This window comes from Glycine max, chromosome 5, assembly GCF_000004515.6.
Source record: "Glycine max cultivar Williams 82 chromosome 5, Glycine_max_v4.0, whole genome shotgun sequence".
Taxonomy (NCBI): Eukaryota; Viridiplantae; Streptophyta; class Magnoliopsida; order Fabales; family Fabaceae; genus Glycine; species Glycine max.
This window is the reverse complement of record NC_038241.2, coordinates 1-23,212: the sequence shown is the minus strand read 5'-3', so window position 1 is coordinate 23,212 and position 23,212 is coordinate 1. Positions and strand designations below refer to the sequence as shown.

At 34.0% G+C, this 23,212-nt stretch overlaps 3 protein-coding genes across 13 annotated transcripts; 1 reads left to right on the top strand and 2 right to left on the bottom strand.

Moving 5' to 3' along the window:
• Nucleotides 1–948: 948 nt before the first annotated feature.
• On the bottom strand, nucleotides 949–1,596 carry LOC100799564 (ferredoxin-thioredoxin reductase, variable chain). Its single transcript, XM_003524526.5, has one exon. The coding sequence runs from the start codon at nucleotides 1,594–1,596 to the stop codon at nucleotides 1,159–1,161; it is 438 nt and encodes a 145-aa protein (XP_003524574.1). The 3' UTR covers nucleotides 949–1,158.
• Nucleotides 1,597–3,410: 1,814 nt separating this feature from the next.
• Nucleotides 3,411–11,811, bottom strand: LOC100800104 (sphingoid long-chain bases kinase 1). The gene is made up of 9 exons (XM_003524527.5): nucleotides 11,430–11,811; nucleotides 10,621–11,338; nucleotides 10,137–10,508; nucleotides 9,663–9,756; nucleotides 9,527–9,564; nucleotides 7,263–7,409; nucleotides 6,139–6,238; nucleotides 4,081–5,015; nucleotides 3,411–3,714 (listed from the first exon to the last, which is right to left on the bottom strand). Exons 2-9 carry the CDS (start codon nucleotides 11,098–11,100, stop codon nucleotides 3,574–3,576), a joined length of 2,307 nt encoding a protein of 768 aa, XP_003524575.1. The 5' UTR covers nucleotides 11,101–11,338; nucleotides 11,430–11,811; the 3' UTR covers nucleotides 3,411–3,573.
• Nucleotides 11,812–15,568: 3,757 nt separating this feature from the next.
• LOC100786007 (65-kDa microtubule-associated protein 6) lies at nucleotides 15,569–22,514 on the top strand. 11 transcript variants are annotated; one of them, XM_041015784.1, is made up of 12 exons: nucleotides 15,569–15,944; nucleotides 16,129–16,207; nucleotides 16,701–16,865; nucleotides 17,213–17,277; nucleotides 18,870–18,969; nucleotides 20,253–20,451; nucleotides 20,547–20,702; nucleotides 20,811–20,970; nucleotides 21,227–21,378; nucleotides 21,906–21,993; nucleotides 22,076–22,161; nucleotides 22,244–22,514. In XM_041015784.1, the coding sequence occupies exons 7-12, from the start codon at nucleotides 20,691–20,693 to the stop codon at nucleotides 22,469–22,471; spliced, it is 726 nt and encodes a 241-aa protein (XP_040871718.1). In that variant the 5' UTR covers nucleotides 15,569–15,944; nucleotides 16,129–16,207; nucleotides 16,701–16,865; nucleotides 17,213–17,277; nucleotides 18,870–18,969; nucleotides 20,253–20,451; nucleotides 20,547–20,690; the 3' UTR covers nucleotides 22,472–22,514. The 11 variants fall into 11 exon arrangements, 9 of the variants coding, with proteins under 9 accessions (XP_040871718.1, XP_040871715.1, XP_040871716.1 ...); XM_041015781.1 differs by having other exon boundaries at nucleotides 16,098–16,207; XM_041015782.1 differs by having other exon boundaries at nucleotides 16,060–16,207.
• The last annotated feature ends 698 nt before the right edge of the window (nucleotides 22,515–23,212 follow it).

Genomic DNA, 23,212 nt, shown 5'->3' with positions numbered 1-23,212 from the left:
CGACTCTTGAAACTCTTGAAAAGATTGAAAGGACTCGTGATAGGCCTCAATCCAATTAGTAAAATAGATGACTTTGTGAATCAAAAACTAATCATGTCAATGTGTTCGTTCTGATGCTCTGAAAGAATCTGTAATTTCTTTATAAACATGACTTAAGAGCAAAAATCTGTAATTTCTTTATGCTTTGCATGCTCTGTTCCACCTAATTATTGGATCAAAATGAAGTCACGCGTTAATGTAACATATAAACACAACAATATTTTCTAAAAAAAATAAGAAATCATACTGAGAAAATGGCAGAAAGAAATGAACATGGTAGCTGGCCCAAACCCCATAGTGACATAAAACCACGTTACTCGCAAATATTATGCACAAGAAAGTAGAGGGATAAGATAAGAGTGATTCATTTCTACAAACAAAAACAACCCTTCATTGTAATAGTCCAACTAATCAAATCTATTAATGTTTCATGTTAAATGGACAAGCGACAAACTTTAGATATCAGCAAGAAATACTCGGGAAAACTACTTGCCTATCAGTGAATGTTGAGTACGAGGTATTCTCCCATTAATTTATACAATACCAGAACACATAATGCTCTAACAAAGAACAACAGGTATGAAATTTAAAAACCACAAGTTGTAACGTTAAAAGTGAACTACTACTACGTACTTGAACCAACCAAAATCCCAATAGTTGCTCTTTCCAGTTTGTAGAGACTAGAGACTAACATGAAAGTGGACAAAACATCAGAGTTCAAAAAACAGATTTGCCGAAGGATACGATTGCTTTTACAAAATACTAAAGAATATTAGAATGATTGAGGCTACACCATAAAATCATCAAAAGAACAATAATTAATAAAATAAAAAGAGAAGGATTATCTTATAGGGAGGAGGAAATGGAAGTGTTAAAACTAGCAGCAACACAAGTGACAGGATGACTGTATAAGATGAATTCATATGATATAATTCATTTAGCCTATCGTCGAAAACTTGCAACAACGATAGCAAATATCCAACACAAGATTATTTTAATTGATATTTATATGAAATACATAGTAATAAGGGAGTCAAAATTCAGGGCAGGGGATTAAAACAGAAACGAGTAAATAAAAGGGAGGTGGGTTGATTACATACAACAACAGTGGGTGATTGACTAAAGATAGTCGAATTCATCTTCCTTGAGGTGGGCAAAAAACTTGACAGGACCACGAGCTGGGATGTCGGTGAGAAACTGAACCTTGTAAGGAAGATTGGCGGAGATTCGCTTACCGTTCCAGAGGCCAACATACTGCTTGATCTCGCCTTCCAGACCCGTGAGGTCAAGCTCGGCTACTTTGGGGACGTGGTACACCTTTACACCCGCCTTCACCTTCACACGCGCTCCAATCTTCGACTCCGGTGACGTCGTCGACTCATCCACCGCATTAATAGCCACCTCGCACCTAATACCACCCCTAGCGCTCTTGCTTTTCATCCACAAAGGAGCCACCGCCGTCGTCGTCTTCTTCATCACCATCATCGATGAGCAATTGCAATTCGGGGACACGCTCACCATCGGCGATAGCCTTATAGTGCTGCTGGCGCCGCTCATCTTCTTTGTTCTATTCCACTCTCGCTCTACTCTTCTTTTGTTGATTAGATTGGATTGGATGCGCACCGAGGCGAAGGGTTTCCTTATTCCCCTTCTTTTCTATCTAATTCTAATTGGATATACAAATTGATGTTTGAACCTCCCAAAATTTCATTTATTATTGCTTCCAAAATAAAATATTTTTTCGATAATATTAATATTTATAACCTAGTTACATTTTTGTAACCAGCCACTCCCGTCCCGTCGAAGAGGACACGTGACCCATTCTGCAACACACCTACAATATCCATATCCATCCCTTCGTCTCCAGCTAATCTTCTCCTCTGCTTTCTCATTTTGTCATCATTATTCTTGTTCCTGTTTCTTATTTTCGGAGGTTCATTTCTTTGCTAGAAATTATCGATAATATTTATAAATATGCCCAGTCACCAAAATAATGTTCCACGTGTCACAAAATTATGCTCTAACTTTTTTATTTTGCATTTTGAAAAAAACGGACTCTGTTTTGCTTTTCCGGCCCGTGGTACATTTTCGGTCGTTGTAGCGTCTAACGAAATTTCTTTTACTCTATAAATTTTAGGAGCAAACTATTTCTATACAATATTAATATATTTAATAAATATCCATTCAAATGCTGTAATTTCATTGAGTATAAAACTGTACACCTTTTCTTTCCACACAAGTGTAATATAAACAAGTGTGAAAAAATATTGTAGCAACACTTTTCTGTTTTAACAATTGTCTTTTTCTTTCATTCCAATAATACGAGGAGAGTGAAAAATACTTCTTTAATTTTTCCTACTTTCTTCCGATTTGTCGAGATTTAACATAAAGTGTTATTAGGTGCACCAGTTTTATTACTTGTGTACCCAACATTTTTTGTTAATTTCAAAATTACTTTACGTCGAAGATATGTGAGTTCATGGTTGATTTGTATGATTTTTATAGATGAACTTGATCCGTAAGTATAATTTAAACATACAGAACAACTTCATCTGTATGATTCATATGGATCAACTTGATCCGCATGATTCATACAGACGAACCTAATCTGTATGACTCATACAATTTAACTTGAATAACAGATTTTTTACCCATTCACTTAAAATGTTACATGCACCAGGAATAATGCTAGGTGCACTTAATATTACCCTTTAACATATGCTTCATTGCTATAGAAATTCATCTCCATGCTTTTTTCTTAAGCTTTTACTTTATATGGCTTCCTTCACCATCCCCTTATGCTAAATAGTTTCCTTTCTGAATGGTTGATCAATTTTAACTACATCTAATAAGAATTGTGAAAGACAAAATTTAATAAAATTTAGAATGTAAATTGATTTGGTCATGTACCAAAAAGATCACAAAAGATATGTCCCTTAAAAGAATGGGTTATATGATATTTAACCCGGAGAAAATGAGAAGAGGGAGACCCAAAAGACTATAGGAGAAATTCATTAAGAGAAATCTTAGAGTTAATAATATTTTTGAAATTTTGATTTTTAATGGTATCAAATCACGTCTAATAAGCCCACTTATTAGGATAGGGCTGTTGTGGTTGTTAGAATGTAGACCTAACAACATCTCGAGTTTAACACCAATACACCATGTTGTGTAAAGCCGTAAATGGATGAGCCAAAACATGATAACCAGATATCGAAAAACAGGATCACAATCAAAAGCTTTAGAATAAGAAAATCAATTGACCAGTTCGAGGAAATGGTGATCAGCAATACATTCAGCTTCTTGTTGCTGGAAATGCATAAATGTACAACTTGTTTTCTTTTTTATAAAAAGCAAAATAAAGACAGGTAAGCAAGCAACAACAGATACATATAACCGGAACAAAAGATTTACAAAGCTCAGCTGTTACAGCGATAAGGAATTTGCAAGACAAATTGGGTATCTGGATTCATATATATGAGAAGGTACATGAACTTCCCAGAACCCATGAAAGAATTGAAAAGAACTCAGTTATCATATACGAAAGCGACCAATAAGCCGGCACTGTTCTGGAAGCAAAGAAGAAATTACTTGTCCATTGAGTGGGAAAAGCTCCCCATCAATACCACATCCATTGTGAGTGTGCTTCCCAGGCTTTATCCTCACAGACTTTACCTACATCCAAAGGGACGCAGCATTTATACAACTTTAACAGATACAGATGCACAAATTACAAGGACAAAAGAGAATGTGTAGCTTCTGCACATTAAATAACATAGCCAGATATGGCGACCAAGACATCACTCTAAAAAAGTCAACTACGCATTACACAGTCTAAAACTAATCACAATTGTCAATTATAGTTTTCCAAAAAGGAAGGGAAAAGATTGGAATATATACTTACATCATTAAGGTGATTTTACCAGTTTATAGTCATCAGAATATAGTAGTGTGATTGTGTGAAAAATAATTATGCAGGCATCAGTCAACAGAGTTTCACTGAAAAAATCTTGGGAGTAAAACAACTCTAAATATAAATACCTTGACATATTCAACATATGGCAGTGAAAGATGTCGACCCATTTGTAGGAGTAAGAAAAATCTCAACAGCCTCAGCCTTCCACTCCCATGAACCAAGAGCAAATCTAGTGTGTTATCATCGTGCTCAGCTTTGGGAGCAACCACCTGAGAGCTCTGAACAGTTCTACATGCATGGTTGCAAACCAGAATGCCAAGAAATTGTCCCTTTGACGCAACCCATTTATCTCCAAAACGGGGCACAACCTCCTTTGCAGATCCTATTTCTGTGTCATCTGATGGTCCTGGCAACTCAATTGGATTTTCCACATCCCAATTACTAGGTTCAGCATCCCATTTTGGTTCAGCATCCCAGATAGGACCTGGATCAGACAGTGTTGATGATATATCCTCTCTATCATTTGTCACAGTATTTCCCCGTCTAGAGGTATCATGTGTTGTGGTCAATCCAGTCCATCCTTTATCATTCCTTGACTTAGATCTGGTTCTTGGCCAGTTTGGAGTTGTTGACAGAGGCAGCTGCGGATGGATAACTTCTGGCTCTGCTATTACATTGCCCCTTCCAGACGATAGGCGTTTGGACTTTGGATCTAAGCCACGCACCAATTCAGAAGGTTCAGTGCTAGCATGGGTACTACTACAGGTATCCAGGTCTACACCAGATATATGACTTGGAGTCATTATTGAGTCAATACTAGAAAGACTAGATGCTCTGGGCATTCCATCCTTATTTGATCTGCTCATGATGTCAGTATACAGATCTGACATGTCAACTACTTCCTTTTCACCAGAAAGCTTTCCTTCTCTCTCAGTCTTTGAAGCTGGAAGATATTCAACTTCATAGTTGTAGCGTGGTAAGCATAGGAACTTGAAGAATCCAGCAACAAAATACCGCAGCGGGCCAAAGCGCTTCTGATATTTTTCAGAAAGTTCCAACACTGAAATATGAAAAATACATAAAACACTTAATGCCCATTTAAAACCGGGCCTTAATAATTTTGTCACTGCATTAATCAACTGCCTTCAAGTTCAAATACTAAATAAAGGTTCTACTTTTCCCTAACTTTTTCTTCTATTTTCTCAATTGATTAGCTGAGAGAGTTGAGATAATTTTAGGGTAAAAAAGCATGAGTGTGTTCTCTCTACACTCAGCTAAGAACATTTTATATATTAAAAGAGAGACCAAAAAGGTCAACAAGTACAAATATAAAATAATAAGAAAAGGTATATATAAAAAACATAAAATAATCTAACATTATTTATTCTCACATTTTTCAGTTAACACTAACCAAGTGCCCATTGTTAAATTATCATAAAGGTTACAAACTTCCAAATGGAAAATTGGTCAATAATGGAAAATATACCAGGAGAGCATAAATGCAGCATCCCTCCATTCTTCCTAATGGACCTAGCCCTTAATTTCTTCAGTCTCCACCACCAACCCACATTTTCTATATTTTTACCAACGGTCAGACATGTCCATGTCATGTGTATTGCAGATAAGAGTTCATACAACTATCTTATTAATTACCAAAAGTTCCTATCAGCTCCTAAAGAGAAAATGCTTTAGTTAAATAGTTTATATAAAAGAACCATTCAGGAGCCTTCACTTAGAATGGTCGGTTCTTAACATTGTATAACTAAGTGGCCAAGAATTAAATCATGGCCGGACCCATTTTTCTAAAAGTGGAATTTCAACACATTGAAAGGTGGGCCTGTGCATTGTTTATGCTTCAAGCCCAGAGGGCTCTTGTTTGGGGAGCCATGTTAGAGATAAAAATTATTCATAAACCTTCACCTAATAGCTTAAGCTTTTGGGGTGGTTGGTTCTTGACACTAAATTCAACATTAAGGCTAATTATGGCAAAAAAAATTCTAAAGCCAGACATTGTCAGCAAAATAGGGAGCTAAGAGCTAAAATTCAGCAGCTCAAGAAATCTAGCAACAAGAAGAAGCAAAGGAGAGAACAATGTAATAAAAGCAAACAGTTTCCCTCATGTATCCTAAAATTTCTGCCTTCAGTAATAACAAATAAGAATTTTATACACTGCATTGACTTACCATCACCAACAAAACCATAATATGAGACTGTTAATCCATAGTGAATTTTATTAGTCTGAATCCATTCAACAGCAAAGACATCTGTAGCAGTAAGACCACCCTGAATCAAGAAACATAATTAGTGTACTAAGTAACTGCAAGAGTTTATTAAGTACTACCTACGGTCCTAAATATGAGAAATAAATTTTCCTTTTTACCCATAATTAATTGAGGTCTATTAATGCCATACACTCATTTTCCTATGAAAATGGATGCATTTATTGAGCTATCAATGAAACAAGGTATGCTCATTGGTTGAATTTGAAAATAACCACCTCTTAAACCATTTAATGACATGGGTAGTCTTGGAATAAAATTAAAATTTATGACAAATTAACTAATCTAACTACTTTTATTGGTCTTGATGAATTAGGTAATTGTTTCTTATATATAGGACCGGCGGTAGTATAAAACAAGCGTGGCATATCAAGAAATCTACACAATTGTTGACATGGAAAACAGAAGTGGCATATAAAACAAATAAATCTTCACCTATTTAACCAAAAAAGAAAAATGCCCATTGACGTTTAATTCATTCACCACACATGTTTACCTAACAGAGAACAATAAGATGCCATTGACCAAAGAAAGCAAAATTTTCATCCAAGGGAATTAAGTACACTCCTAATAATTTGGAAACAATTCTTCTATACAGGTTGTAGGAGGAGGAGGGTGTAACCCCCTCCACACACACAAAGAGCCATGTCCACTTTATGGGAACTAAATGTCCCACTTCCAATACTTATTTCTACTTTCCTGTCTGACTATGACTAGAATATTATTTTATAAGAAGATGATGCTAAAATGGATCAATCTAAATAGAGAAACCACAGCACATTATTCAAAAAATATTAAAGACTGACAAAAGAAACTGAATGCTGACAATGAATGAACAATTTTATCAGGAGACGGTGTCATAAACAGGAAGAATATTAATACACAACAAAATATGGCCAATGTCTATCTAGAACATGGATATGAACTTCAAAGTTATCAATACGACAATACCTATTTCTCACTATAAAATTTATTAATTACATGCCAATCACTTACTTGAGAAGAGAAAAAAAATGAAAGAATGCTACCTTTACAATAGCCATTGCTGCAGAAACTGGATCTCTAACTCCAAGAACAGTCCATACCAACGAGTTATCAGAACCAGCCGGTATAATTCCAATTGGTATAGATATTCCTTCCTTTTGATTGTCTCTACTAAGGAGACCATTAAGAACCTACAAACCAACCATGTCATATAACTTGCCCATCATTAATGATGTTTGTATGTGTGTGTTTAGAGCAGTACTCCTACAAAAAGTGCAGCCTTTAATATCATTGTTCAAAAGATGATGGGTTACAAAATACACCATATTTGTGACAAGACACAATACCTTAATAATTTGAAACAATTTATATTAATTATGAGTGACTGATAAGATTCTTATAAAAGGAACAATTCTTTATTTATATTGAAGGTATACACAATGATGATAGACATCCAATATGTCTTCATGAAAGAAGATCTTCTTCTCCTTTTTCTGTATATTCTAATAGATGTTCTCAATCAGATGATTTCAATGTCTGTTGATTGAGATAATAATCAAGGGTAGCAAAGCAGGTTCAAATGAAGTTATGATTTTTCAACCCAGTTTGTAAATGATACTGTCCTCTTGTTGAAGGAGGAAAGCAAAAATGTTGATGATGTTCTCTCCAATCACAGATTAGAAAATCAATGAGACCAAGAGTGGTATGGCAGATTTAAACTCTGAATATTGATAAACAGATTCTTTCTTCCAATGTGTTGCAGACTTTTTTTCTTTTGCTCGGCAAAGATAACTTATATATAAATAATCAAGTACCAGAGGTACAGTGAATACATGAAGATAAGCTTCCAGGCAGATGGTTCCAAAATCAGACTATAAACAGTCTCGACAGGAACCAAAAGCTGGGAAAATACATTGAGAGGATATTTGAGTGGGTAATATGCTAATCTTTGAGGCTTTCCTCATCTCTTTTATCTATCAACCACCCATATCTCTCCTGTACAACAACAACCACCAAGCTTAATTCCATTAATTGGAGTCAGCTGTATGAAATAAAAATCGCCACCAGGCTTTTATGAAGACCAAATTTCCGCTAAATACATTTAGAGCAAAGCTTTCTAACTGGAGCCTTCATCGATGATATCTTAAATGACCAAATCACCTTAGGCAAGTTTTTTATATCATCTACTCAATAGACTCTTATCTCTCCCATAAAAAGCTTTTATTCTGTTTGATCCTGTCTTTTCTTGAGATCTTCACTTTGGCAAAAGTCTCTTCCTATCTTACTTGACTACTTATACTCAAATCAAGAAAGGCGAATGAAGACTTTTTCCAATGTGTAAACTAGTAACTCCTTTTTCCAATTTTAAACTCATTTATAGCCAGGTTTGGAGGTTGTGTCATTTTAACAATTCCCAACGTAATGATGGAATGCAATTTTCTCAATCAAAAAATTCCCTAGGAGCAGCATTTAATATTAAGCACGAGTATTGTGTACTCTTCTCTTAATGGTAAGAAAGAGAAAGTGCTGGAGCAAAAAAGAATAAAAGAAGAAACAAGAATCAAATAAAAAATTAAAAACCTAATATGAAGCCTTGAGACAAACTTTTACAACAGCTGATCAGTAACTTTGGCCTATTGAACGTTAGATTATTCCAGGTTGGTCTCCTTGAACAGCAAGACTCCTATCACTAAAGTGTATGTGCAAAAGAGGGATATGGACTGTGGGAAATCAAATGCTTACGTGGGCATGGGACACATTGACCACAGCTGAGCCAACTACCAGCTTGGCAGGGTAGTGGGAAGGAGGGCTGAAATTCTGCTATGATCTATGTGGATATAAGAGGAGAGAATGGGGGAAAAGAAAGAGTCAGTGGTGCGATTGGAGAGACAACCAAGATGCTTGAACTCATGGACTATCATTGAGTTTTCTTTCCATCTATGTTAGTTTTCATACTAGTATACACATACTTGACCCCATCCCACTGATCTAATACCAGTTCAGAAGAGGAGATGCATATATCAGTTTCAGTGTTCTGTGTAAATCTAATCCAGTTCCTATCAAAACAATTAATAACTACATCATCACATTTAATGTGATAATGAAAGAAGCCTTGAGCCACTGGAATTAACAAGAAAGGTAACCAACATATTTCAATCAGTCCTAGATAGCTTATGATCCAGTCACAGACAACATATGAAAGACCTTTTTGGAGGTAAAACAAGTAAAACACACAAAGAAGTTAGTATTTTCATCAACAAACCAATACATAGAATAAGCCACTGAATCATTAAAATAGTGTGCTGACCTCATTGATTATCCCATCACCACCAACACAGATAATTCCTGAAAGAAACACCAGAAAAGTGGCATACGTGAGGAAACATTTAAAAAGTAACAAAATATAATCAGCACAAGTTCAGACTATAGAACAATGATTTTACCATCAGGGCAAGAGCTGATGTCTACACTTGATGCAAGATTTCTCGCATGACCAGCAGATGTTGTTTTGACTACCTCCAATCTAAACCCAGCAAGCTGTCATAGTACATGCCATACATATAAGTAAGAAAGTCGCATGCTGCTTTACTCTATCCTGCCTATTGCATGTTATATATAAAATATTGCAAGTAATTCAACTATAATGGTTGAAATATTGGAATCGGACTGAAATGACATAATATTGATAATGATAATAATAGTAATAATATGAAAGAGCAATGTGTTGAAAGACATTTGAGAAACTAAACATAAAATAGATATTAGTATTAGTCTTGCACATGTCCTGCTGTTTTACACAGTAAACCTTTCTAATTTTACTGCCAAATTTGAAACCATAAAATATGCACACAACCACAATGATGAAAATAACAACAATCATATGCAGGAAATGGAATCCAGGAAAGAGTGCACCATACCTTGAATATGGGTTCCACAATGCCATGGAAAACTTTACTTGAACGACCCCGACCTGATCGTGGGTTTAAAATTACAAGCATCTTAGGTGGAGTTTTACATCTAAAGAGCAATTCAGGAGGGGTATCTGTATGAAGTAATTCTGAGGATGCTTGCTTCTTTGAAGACAGTAAAGGGTGAGGAAGACAATTCACGAAACAGTGTTGATCTGCAAATCCACCAACCCATTGAAGTGCTTCTTCTATGCTAGAAGCTACAAAGCGAAAGTCCTTGCGACTTCGTCGAGATTTTATAAAGCAAGAAAGCCCACATGAAGCTTTTTTCAATGGGTAGGAGTGCACTGTGAAATGTCTGAGACCAGCATTATAAGAAACCTGTTTAGAACATGAGCTAAAACTAATTAGTCTTTTTTTTATTTTGTTTTCTTCCCTAGCACCTATGACAGAAGTATTCAACCATCCACCTGACATAGAAGCAAATGCATACCGAGATAACATCATCAAGATGCAGCACTTGGGATCCCCAAGCCATGGCCTTGCTTGTTAGTTTGGCATCTACAGCATCTTGGTTGGTAATCTCCGAAGTTTGTTGGGCATCAGCATTATCATTTGTAGCAAGTTTTCTCTTATCCAAAATGAGTTTTCCAGAGAAAACGACATATCCTAACAAATCAGACTTCTCATCTCCTCCTCCAGCTCCTGCAATGTCAATCCTATGCTCAAAATTCTTGGTTATGTCCTGATCATCTGGACGAATGGTAGTGGGGACACTGGTCTTCCTGGAAGCCTTGACTTTGCCACGTTTTTCAGGGAAGACAATAGGAGAAGAGTGCTCCCCCGTTGCTATCTGGGAACACAATCCCAAGCGTCTTAGAGATTGTTGAGGTGAGGACAGCCTCAGTGCCGATGGTATCTTATTAGTGTTGTTATTAGTACTACCAGTAGAATTCCGGTGCATATCTCTCATAGTACCATCAATCTGACAAACACGCAAGGAAGAGAACCTAGCATGCGCAAGCGCATGACGCACCTTCTGTATACCGGGATTAGGGTTTTTAATTGTCAGTCTGCAGCTCAGATCGCGAATCGACGACTGGATCTATAAGCAATCCGATCTGAGGCATCGAGCAAAATTGTCATTCCGCAGCTCTCTTTTTTTCATAGTTAGATAGTCCGTTAGCGTTGTTAGGTGATATGAACTAAATCTACAAGAATGAATAAAACAAGGGTGGGTGAAGGAGCCACGAAACACGCATACAGTAAAACAGATAGATAGGTAGGGATCGAGTAGCAAACCAGTGATCGAGTCGAACACATACAGAGACAGGGCTGATTCTCAAATGAAAAGTTGCGTTCCTTCCACCTTGAATTCAATTCAGGCTTCAACTTTCTGTAATGGACGCTCAGGATCTCTCAACCTCAACGGGCTACCCACTTTCCTTCGCCGTCATCCGGGTGTGTGGTGAGTTGTGACAACATTTTTTTCTTCTTCTTTTTTGATACTAAATAAACTATTCAATCCCAAACAAACACAACACCTGCCACTGTACCAGCTCAAACTCAGTAGCACTGGCACTTTTGTGATGATGTATTAATCCAACTCCATTTTACATGAATGAAATGGAATCAAATGATTCGATCCAATCACTTGAATCAATCTTCCATAGTGGATTTACTTTCCATGACTCACATTATATTTATTAATACTTTATACTCGCCAGATGTTTTAGCATTTTAATCTTATTTCAGAATTATTAATATTTTACAAATTTAAGATTAAATTGTAATTTTTTTTATCAATATAGCCTTGCTTACAATGACTGATGCATTTCTTAAAAAATTACTTAAATAACCTTTCGATTCCTATAAAATAAAAAGGTTTTTATTTTTTTCAATTTAATCTTTATAATTTTTTTTTTATTTCAGATGTGTCATTACAAAATTTCACTAAAAACTCTCATTATCATATAACTAATAATAATACATTATCGCTATCACGTCATCAAGGAGTGATGATATCATCATCACATTACATCAGTAAATGATGATGATATCACTTGTTCATGTCATAAAAGTAGTTTAATTAGTAAATAGTAATGATGATGTCATACAAAATGTTATGTTACCCTATAATTAGGGATTAAAATAAAAAAGTATCATATTTTAGGAATTAAAAATAGAGAATTTGATGTTTGTAAGAATTATAAAAAAAGAAAGTACAAATACTAAAGTAAAAAGTGACATACTTACTGTAAGATATTTAAACATTAATATCTAACGATTGATGACCAATATTTAACAACTAAAATTTGATGGTCAATGATTGGTAGCAAATAGATGATTAAGTAACCTTAGTTTTGGAATCAAAAGACAAAAAAACATTTTGAGAATGGAATTTTGAGAACATAAATGCAAGATTTGAGGATTGATTAGTGATTTTCTAGACGGCTTAGTGTGGCCTAGCAAAGGTAGACTAAAGGTGGTCTACAACCAAGGTCAATCTAAAAGAAATTAAAGTGGGAAGTAAAATCTAAATATGGGATGCAATTGGAAGCAAATTTTCAAGATTGGCATAGATTCACAATCTTAAAAAAAAATAGTGGTTATTATCATATGAAAATTGATTGATGTCGATTATATTGTATAAACAACAAAAATACACGATATCCATCAGTTTAGTTTTGCTAATAACTAATATTCGTTAGGGAACCTGACTGATCACTTTTAGTGGAGTCGCTCCTCCCAACCATGATTTTTTCATCCGTAAGACTCGAACCCAAAACCTTGCTTAAAATAATCGAGCCCAATATAATTCATACAAACAACTTATTGGTATTTATCAATCAAATTTAGCTTAACGCTTAAATATCATTTTTCAAATATGACAATTTTTGTTTAAGTTATACTCTTTGCTTGCAAATATGTCATTTTTCGTTTTTATACTCTAAAAAATGTGACTTTTTAATTTTATTCCTAAAAATATTTTTTCTTCCATTTTAGTCATTGTTGATGTGACACTCATGATGATGTCATCATTGTTAGCCACTCAATAACAATGTTCACTAAGGACAATGATTAAGATAAAAATATAAAAAAGAAACTAGATTTTCCAAGTAGTAGATTCAAAACAACTTTAAAGAATTAAAATATAAAAAAGGCTATTTAAGTCTTGATTTTTATTGTTATCCAAGTTAAGCACTAGTATCGAAGCCAATTAGCCAACCACTCATTAATGAGAAATGTCCACTAACATAGTTTTTAGACTCTTTACGAACTTGACTTCTCTACTATCCCTTTTCAAGTTGTCCATGTGCTTCCCCTTCTAAATGATATCGTTTTCATGATTTTCATGGGATGGGTTCACGATTAAATATTAACACAACTGTTATGCGCCGTTGTTTTGAATGAGCAGCACAGGGACAACTTGAAAAGGAATAGCAGAGAAGCCAAATTCACTCTTTACTATTCAAATATTGATTTTTGTTTTTGGGAGGACTATCCAAACATTGATGATTATCTAGTGGTTCCAACAATATGGTTAAATAGGAATATTTTAATCTAAAAAATATATCAATTAATATTTTTAATAAGAGTGTAGGAACCTTGATCATCTATAGTTTAGAAATGGAGAAAGTATATTATTATCAAATTCATTTTACAAGGCTAACTCAAATATTATTTTATGAGTTAAATATATAATGTAAAATATATGATATAAAATAATGTTACATCATTAATCAATTTAGTATAATTTTTAAAGTCATAATTTTTAAATCCACAAATTGGTCCTTTTATGTTCACAAATGGACTCAAAATAGTCATTTTGTCATATTTTTGTTAACACGACAATGTTTTGTGTTTTAAATAATTAATTTTTAAATAACCATCACTATGGTTAAATGGGTTTTCTTTGTCATTATAAGTAATTAATATAATTAAGTTAAACAAAGTGTTGATTTTTAACCGCCACAATCTATTTTAAGAAAATTTTCAAAATTTTATATCATGCTTCATCTCTACAACAAGCAATCGATTGAGATTCAATTCATAAAAAATCTCAAAATAATTAGATTTTTAAAATTTCATAAATAGATAAAGATTCTCATCAAATAATGAAATTTTCAGCCACACGTAGTAGATCATCCATATATCCTGAACCCACATATAGTAGAACAAAGTGAGCATAATAGACTCATTATGATCACTGTAAGATGGACAATGAAAATCTCCAAGTCTAGCTCCCACATTCCTTCTCATAAGATTATCCCCATTAAGAAGTATATTCCTCGTAAGCCTCCAAGAAAAATATTGATCTTTGGTGGGACTTTGAGCTTTCAAGTTTGGACCAAAATATCATCACTGGAAGATCCAAACTTTTGTTCAACTAAAGCCAAGTATTGGCTCTAATCGAAAAAAATCCCAGTTTGGTCCAAAACCCAATTCCATGAATCTGACCTATCCTTTTCTAAAGATACACCTCTCACTAACACCACAAGCCTATCTACCATTTCCTCTTCTCACACAAACCACTCCCTCCTTCATGAGAAATCCCACCTCCACACTCCCTCAAACCACACACGACACATACTCCTCTTTTTGTGAAGAATTCAAATATAATCTAGGATTTTTATTTACCAAGGCTTGATCTCCCACCCAAATATCACTTCAAAATTTAGTGTTGTCCCCCCTCCGTACTTTCGTTCTCACTATATCATCAAACCATTTTAAATTACAACACCCTCCACAAATTTTACACAAATCTCTCCGCCAGAATGAAGCATGTTGAGTTGCTTCCTCCCTCTTAAGCCTCTTCCACCTTCCATATTTTGTAACTAATACCTCACTTTGCACCCCTCCTTTCTCACTCAAAAATCCCATCTCCACTTAGCCAAAAAAGCCTCATTGAAAAGGAAAATATGTTTTATTCCAAGACCTCCCATGTTTTTAATCCACAAATTGATATCACATTTTTGAATAATAAAAATAATAATAATAATAATAATAAAAGAATTGTCAATAATTAGAATAATTACCTACAATATAATGAATTAAAAACATAATTATTAATTAAAGTAACATATTTTTATTTTAGTATTTAAATGGATTGATTGATTCAATTAAATTTTATTTTAACAGAATCATAAATAAATCATAACATTTATTATTTTAAATTTGAACTACTTTGAATTAACTAGTTAAAGTAAAATCAATGACATTTAATTAATATTGAATGAATATGGAGTTATTATACTCATTGATGAAATCTTCTTTTATATATACATAGTAGAATGGTAAATTATTTTCAAAAAGTGTTTAAGAGAGTTTACAAAAATTATTATAATTTATTTATTTATAAAAAGTTTTAAAATTATTTCAATAAGCTTTTTAAAATAACTTATGAAAATGTTTTATTGTTATTTGTAAATTGAAAACAATCCGCTTTCATTTTCATGACTCCCTCCAACGACACTACCTTATACAATATTCGGCTTCTGCTTTCTCTCCCTCTGCATCTTTGTTTTTCGTACCATATGCCTCTGTCGGCAAGTTTCTTCAAAGGATTCCACGATGCCAGATTTGGTGAACCTATCTCTCTCCGCGGCTCTCAAACTCTCTCACTGCTCCTCCGATGATGCCCTTGACGTTCCTGTCAAATCCCTAACCAATGGCTTCGGTTCCGAACCTGCCTTCGAACCTCGGGTTTTGAAGCGCACCCGTGGCTCCCTGGATCGGGTCAAGAAACCCCCCACCGCCGATAAGGCCTTCCAAGATCGCCTCAAAGATCCTTTTCTAGTTGGCGCTCCCAAGATGGTATTTTTTTAACAATCTTTAAATTACTGATTAATGGATTCGGCATGTAATTGACTGTTTTTGTTTTAACTGATAATGGATTTCATTTAATTTTTTGTTATGTGTCTGGGTTGAGGGTGAATGTTGTTTTGTTGCCATTTTATTTACCTGGAGATGATGAGCTCTTGTGTTCTGTTCGAGGAAGTGACGCGTGTTACCATTCTGAATGTGCAAAAGAAGCTGTTGGGTCTTCCACTCTGAAAAGATTCAAGTGTCCACTACATGTAGGTTTTTAGTGACATGACCCTCACTTCCTTAATGCACTGATTTGCCTTTGCACATGAATTTACATGTATTGGCTCCTACTTTATACACGGTCTTAAAATTAAAACCGCATTTCATGGGCAGCTCATATATTAGTAGTATTGTTGTGCTCTATTATGTGAATTATGGTTTCCTTTTGATTAATGCAATTTATAGAAGATTAATTGGATACTTAATGTATCATTTAGCTTATATTTAAAACTGGGAGCGAATGTTAGATTATTTGTGTCATCTGATGAACTTGGGGTGGTATGAACACATGTGAAAGCAGAGATCGATCACAAGTTCTAAACTTTTTATGTGTGTAAAACTTATGAATAATTCTCACTTAGCAAGAGCTTATTGAATCAAGCTATTTACCCAACACCCAACAACGTCCACACTCCACAGTCTTTTTTGTTTATTTTGTCCTCCTTGTCTTGCCATATTCATATTATGTCCTTCAATGAACAGGTACGCTTCATTTGCAAGAAAAAGAAGCAGTTTTGGTGTGTTAGGTGTAAAGTAGCTTTCCATAGTAAATGTGCAGCATGGTCAGATTCAGTGTTGCAACTAAAAGATCATCCTGGGCATACTGTTTGCTGGAGGCATCCTTATGATTGGCACTTGGATTGGAAGGTCAATTTTTTCTTTTCACCATAATGTTTTACTGTTATTGTTTATTGATTATACTGCAAATTGCTGTATGCCCTTCCATTAGATTCCCACCCACATTCAAATTCAGTTATTTGTTGTGCTTGGGATATCTATTTTTTGTTTCTTTCTTTACCTCGTGATGTCTTTCCTTTTATAAGCTTATTTGATGATGTTTGATGTTTACATCGACTTAGTTGTCACATCTGCAATATACTTCATAAGGTTTTACTGCTTCTAATTGGATTGATATATTTGTAGAATATTTCTCACTAGATTTAGGTATCTCTTTTCAAAGTTTTATTTTTTGATTGGTATTTTTCATTGATTAGGTTGGCTGACAGGAATGTTGTATTTGTTGGATGAGTAGCCTGATGCTTCGACAAGTGACATTTCTGTAAGGCTTATGAAAAATGTTTTACATCTACTGAACTTATGTATATATCTTGTGCCGACCCTTTGCTATATATTTGGCATTATGGATATCTGTTGTAAAATGAATATTATATAGCATGTTTGAGAAAGAAAGGAACTTGTAATATTAAATTAATACAAATTCTGAAGGACTCTGTATTACAACGACTTTGATTGCTCATCATATATACTGGTTCCTTGTATGTTTGAGTGAGTCAAACCAGCTATTTACATAAGAATTTTTGTAATTTTGTTAATATCAATTTTGAAAGATTTCTTACCCCACCTTTTTCCAGGAAGTATTTTGTCAATTGCCTGTTCCATTTATCAGTGAAGAATTTAAGATTGACTTCATTTGGAAAGACATGGACGCTAAGATGGAGCAGCCACTACCATAGTACACATCAGATGCAATATCCTACATGTTTTCTTGTTATCTTGTGAAACTACCATATTTAATAAAATTAAAATTAGTGTAGCCCTTCTAGAATGCTAAGTAAAAGAACTTTAACCTTCAAAAATTACATCTTAAAAATTTAATTAAAAAAATATCACATAGGTCCGTAATCATTCAAACCTAATTCTAGATGAAAAACTAGTAAATTATAATTTTATAGGGGGTGAAAAATATACAAAAAATGATAAAAAATAAATTTGAACTGTAGTAATTTTAGAAGGATGAAAAAATATTTCAGCATTTTATTTATAAAATAAAATCACAAAAAATGAATAAATAAAGTCAATATCTCAACTATATGTGAATTTAATATATATATATATATATATATATATATATATATATTTATATTTATAAGTAACTATAAAAAATCTTTAAATATTTAAAGTAAGAAAAATATTTTTTAAAAAAATGTGTAAAAATATTCATAATGGTTGGTTAACTATTTCAAATAATATGGATGTTAACTACACTTCATCTATAAGACACTTTTTTTAATATTCTCTTTACAATTATTAAAATTTATTGAAAATTAATAATTTTGATAAGACCTAACCTTACTAATATTTTTTGTATAATTTAAAAATTAATAATATATGAATAACAATTAGGGTGGATATGAATTCCCTTTTTTCACATATTTCTCCATGGGTTGATATAGTTGACAACACGTTTTGTGAGATTGTCATTCTTTTAATGCTTGTTTGTCTTGATCCTTTTGTAGGCTTAATTTGGGTTATTTGGTGTTGTTGTTCCAAGGTTTGAAGATGTTTATTTGGGGCGTTGAGGATCTTTATCCTTTGTTTGTCATATTAACATTGTTGTGTTCTCAAAGAAAATGGAAAGCTACTTTCCGGACTTGATCAAGATTTAATTTTTGAAAACTAATTTGCTTTATTTGTTGTGTATTGTTCAAGTCACTGTTCTCTCTCTTTGCATATTTTCTTTCTCTCTATCTCTAATGGTAGTTTAACCTATAATTATATAATTTTGTTATTTTGTTTTCCTGTTTGTTCTCTATTTTATCAAGAGTTCCGTCTGCTAAGTTACTTAAGTTGAAGGGCCGAAAACTTGAAACATGATTGTTTAACAGTTGTCTCGTATAATAATCTTTGCAGCTTCTTTATATCAAGATTTTTGTCTTAAAAAAGTGGAAGTACATAAAGATGCCTGATGTTTTGAAAAGGTGGTTATCGTGGCGCATGGTTTAGATGCAAGGTATAAATTCTTCCTTCTCTAAATTTGTTTTATTGTGATAACATGCAAAGCATAGGAACCTAAATAAGAAAAGAATTTTTGGATCGACATTGGCTTCTTATGAGACACTTTTATCAAATGTGCATTAGTAAAAAGTAAAAACCAATTATTTGTGGTTCTTTCTATCAATTGTTAAATTGCAACCATTTTATAACAATATACTATAATATGGTTATGACATTGTGTAATTCTCATGGCTGCTGCAGTGATAGCAAGAGGTATGGTGGGGAAAAGCAGTACTTATTCTTTTTTTTTAACACAAGAGATTCTGATTGTTCAGACTTCAGTGACTATTCCCTTGCATTGAGTGTTCTTTAAATGTGGTTACTACAAGTGTTCTTATATCTTTCACAAACTCAAACCCATGACTTGAATAAGATATCTTTGATTGAACACTTCTACCAAATTTTGTGACAGACTCTGCTGTGAACAAACTATTTTGGTTTTCTTTGGTAGCTTGTCTATTTAGAGTCTCATTCTTTGTTTTCTTCTTTTTCTCCAATTATTTCATCTGTTTCCTTGTTTGTTCTCTCTATTTTTTTTATATTCTGTAAGAGATACTCATTCCTTTGTTTTTTGTGTTTATCAATTCCTATGTGTTCTAAGTCTCTACTTCTCTTTGTTCTCTGTTCTGTTCTTTTTTATTCAGGATTAGTCGTTCTCTGAAAGGGTTTGGGGTTGAGGGTTTGGGGTTAAATTTATAATTTTCACACAATTATTAAAGAGTAAGATATATCTTTGTTAACAGGGAGATTTTTATTAAGTTTCCGGTATATTTTGATTTTTTTTAAGAGAATAGTTTTTTAGTAGGAAGAAGACCTTTTTTGGTGAATATTAACACCTTTATAATTACTACTTCCATCAAATAATAATTATCTATAAAAGCTACAACAGTTTAACTCAATCATAATTTAGTTCTTAAAAAAGAAAAGGTTTGTATTATGATATAAACTGACCCATGAACTTTCTTATAGCTCTGGACCATGGTTATGGGTTAATAAACCTTTGATTTTTGTGAATGATCAATTCATGTAAATATTCATTTCTTGTTTGTGCAAGCTCCCTGCTGTTTTATTTTTTTCCCTAAGAAAAAGTAGTACATGTTGCAATTAAAATGCTTTTCTTTACCCCTGTTGTCTTGTTTTATAGCCTCATATCAATCAGTATATTGATCCTCCTTTTATTTTATAACTCATTTTTGCGTTTTATATGTGTGTTCTTTTGATGCTGATCGCCTTCAAAAGGTCTTGCAATGTGTGAATGAGGTGCATTCTCTTTGTAGTGTGCTTGTGTTGGATTTTGGTCAGACCGTGGGTGATGTTCACCCAAGTTTGCATGGGACTCAGGTGGAACAGTCGACTAATATTAGCAATAGCACATTGGAAGGTCTAGAGCAGGCCATTCTCAAGTTAAAAATAGAAAGGAAAACTAGAATTTCAGAAGGTGATTTTTCTGCAGCATACTTAATTGCTTTTCGTTTGATTGGTTGTTGTAATTTCTTCCCTTCCTTTAAAAGTACACTATTTTTAAAAATGCAGTTGAAGGATGTTGTAGCAAAACTATTTGAACTTTGGAATTTGATGGACTCTTCAAAAGAAGAGAGAAACTGTTTTATGAAGATTACTTCTATTGTTGAAACCTGAGAATCAGAAATCACTGAACGAGGTGTTCTTTCAACAGAAATGATAGAGAAGGTCTGGAAGCTTCTTTCAGTTCCCTCTCCCTTTGTTATTATTATTTTTTCATTCTTTGCAATTTATTCTGTGGAGATGGAGCTCCTAGACTGAAAATTCCTTTTTTAGGATTCAGCAGAAGTGGACAGGCTTGCCAAACTAAAAGCAAGCAGAATGAAAGAACTTGTTTTTAAGAAGAGGTCAGAGTTAGAGGAAATATGCAGATTGACTCATATTGAACCAGATCCAAGTATTGTGGCCGAGAAAGCTAGTGCATTAATAGATTCTGGTATGTTCGTGTGCATTAATAGATTAATTACCTATAACCTCCTCGTAGCTTATGATTCAGGACGACTTTCTTCTGCTACATACTTTTGTTTTTCAAAGCTTTTAAGAAGCTAACAAAAATAAGGGATTATTTCTCTTAAACAAGTTGAGCCAAACACATATTTAGTACTTCTTTAAATATTTTTTTTTCTTTTCAAGATTTACCTGGAAATGATCTGAGTATCTGACATTATGCAATGGTACTGTTTTTTGTATAGGATTGGTGGATCCTTTTGAGCTATTAGCCAAAATCGAAGAACAGATCATTAAGGCAAAAAATGAAGTTTTGAGTAGAAAAGAAGTAACAGATAGGATTGATAAGTGGTTTGCTGCATGTGAAGAGGAGAATTGGCTTGACAAATATAATCAAGTAAGCCAGAAATTATATTTTATCATTTGTATAGCTTCATAATCACGCTGGTAGGACACATGCCTCTTTGTTTTTAGATCTCTTTATTTTCTTGCCCAAACTATTGTACTTTTATTGGAAGTTTCAAATGATATTGAATACATTGTATTTTTCATTTAAAAAAAGGGAGATTCTTGCATGGATTAATCAAAAGATCACTTGCACCAGTACACCATAAAAAGTTGCATGTCAGATGAACTGAAGTGGACTACACCATAAAAAATTGCATGTCAGATGAATTGAAGTGAAAGTTGATGTAAAAATAGTGTGGAAAAGTGAATCCAAATATATCAAGATATTTATTAATCACAATTTTATTGTAAGCTTGAGTTTCCTGTTTGTATCTATGTGATTAGTTAGTATAATTGGTCTCACTTTATGCTGTGTATCTTGTTCAAACTAATTGTTATTAATTTAATTTCATTTATGGACAACTGTTATTGTTAGATCATTTAGTTTGTTCTCTGAAGTATTAAAAACAATTACAGGATGACAACCGTTACAGTGTTGGGCAATGCAATCACATTAATCTTAAACGTGCAGAACACGCTAGAATAACTATAGGCAAAATTCCAGGTTTGCTTTCATGAATGCCTATGAAACTATTCATTATTGACAGTGCCATTTGAACTTTTGATGACAGTATGTTTTCTTTCAGCTATAGTTGACAATCTTATAAACAAAACATTAGCCTGGGAAGATGAAAAGAAGACATATTTTCTATATGACAGGGCGAGCTTTGAAGTGCTGTAATTAATTCTGGCAGTGTTCTCTATCTTGAAGCATTTTTTAATTAGGTAAATTTGATTGTCAATATTATCTGTAGGTATATGTGGGTGTCAATGCCATGCAACAGAAAGAGGAAGATAAGAGAGACGACAGAGGGAAAATTTACTTGTCTATACACATTTGGCAATTATTTGTTGTTCGTCCACAAATTAACTTGTCTGTACACATTTGGGGCTTGGGGTTCATTAATCAATTCAAATACTATTTTAGTATATATATATGTTTAGCGTTTTTTGGTTTTTTTTTTAGAGATTTTAGGGTTTAGGGTTTTTTTAGGACTTTTTTTGAGTTTTTTAGGGTTTTGGAGATTTTTAGGGTTTAGGGTTTTTTTGGGTTTGGGGTTTGGGGTTTGGGGTTCGGGGTTTGGGGTTTGGGGTTCAGGGTTCGGGGTTCGGGGTTCAAGGTTCGGGGTTCAGGGGTCAGGGTTTAGGGTTTAGGGTTCGGGGGTCAGGGGTTTAGGGTTTACGGCTTAGGGCTTAGGGTTTAGGGTTTGGGTTTAGGGTTTAGGGTTTAGGGTTTAGGGTTTAGGGTTTAGGGTTTAGGGTTTAGGGTTTAGGGTTTAGGGTTTAGGGTTTAGGGTTTAGGGTTTAGGGTTTAGGGTTTAGGGTTTAGGGTTTAGGGTTTAGGGTTTAGGGTTTAGGGTTTAGGGTTTAGGGTTTAGGGTTTAGGGTTTAGGGTTTAGGGTTTAGGGTTTAGGGTTTAGGGTTTAGGGTTTAGGGTTTAGGGTTTAGGGTTTAGGGTTTAGGGTTTAGGGTTTAGGGTTTAGGGTTTAGGGTTTAGGGTTTAGGGTTTAGGGTCCCGGGTTTAGGGTTTAGGGTTTAGGGTTTAGGGTTTAGGGTTTAGGGTTTAGGGTTTAGGGTTTAGGGTTTAGGGTTTAGGGTTTAGGGTTTAGGGTTTAGGGTTTAGGGTTTAGGGTTTAGGGTTTAGGGTTTAGGGTTTAGGGTTTAGGGTTTAGGGTTTAGGGTTTAGGGTTTAGGGTTTAGGGTTTAGGGTTTAGGGTTTAGGG

Excerpts from the sequence above, each read along its gene's own strand:
- LOC100799564 (XM_003524526.5), bottom strand. The coding sequence starts at position 1,596 with ATGAGCGGCGCCAGCAGCACTATAAGGCTATCGCCGATGGTGAGCGTG.
- LOC100800104 (XM_003524527.5), bottom strand. The coding sequence starts at position 11,100 with ATGAGAGATATGCACCGGAATTCTACTGGTAGTACTAATAACAACACT. Across the intron at positions 6,239-7,262 it reads CAGCAATGGCTATTGTAAAG|GGTGGTCTTACTGCTACAGA; the intron begins GTAGCATTCTTT and ends TTCTTGATTCAG. Across the intron at positions 5,016-6,138 it reads TTATGGTTTTGTTGGTGATG|TGTTGGAACTTTCTGAAAAA; the intron begins GTAAGTCAATGC and ends TTCATATTTCAG.
- LOC100786007 (XM_041015784.1), top strand. Across the intron at positions 21,379-21,905 it reads GGCTTGACAAATATAATCAA|GATGACAACCGTTACAGTGT; the intron begins GTAAGCCAGAAA and ends AAACAATTACAG. Across the intron at positions 22,162-22,243 it reads ATGACAGGGCGAGCTTTGAA|GTATATGTGGGTGTCAATGC; the intron begins GTGCTGTAATTA and ends TATTATCTGTAG.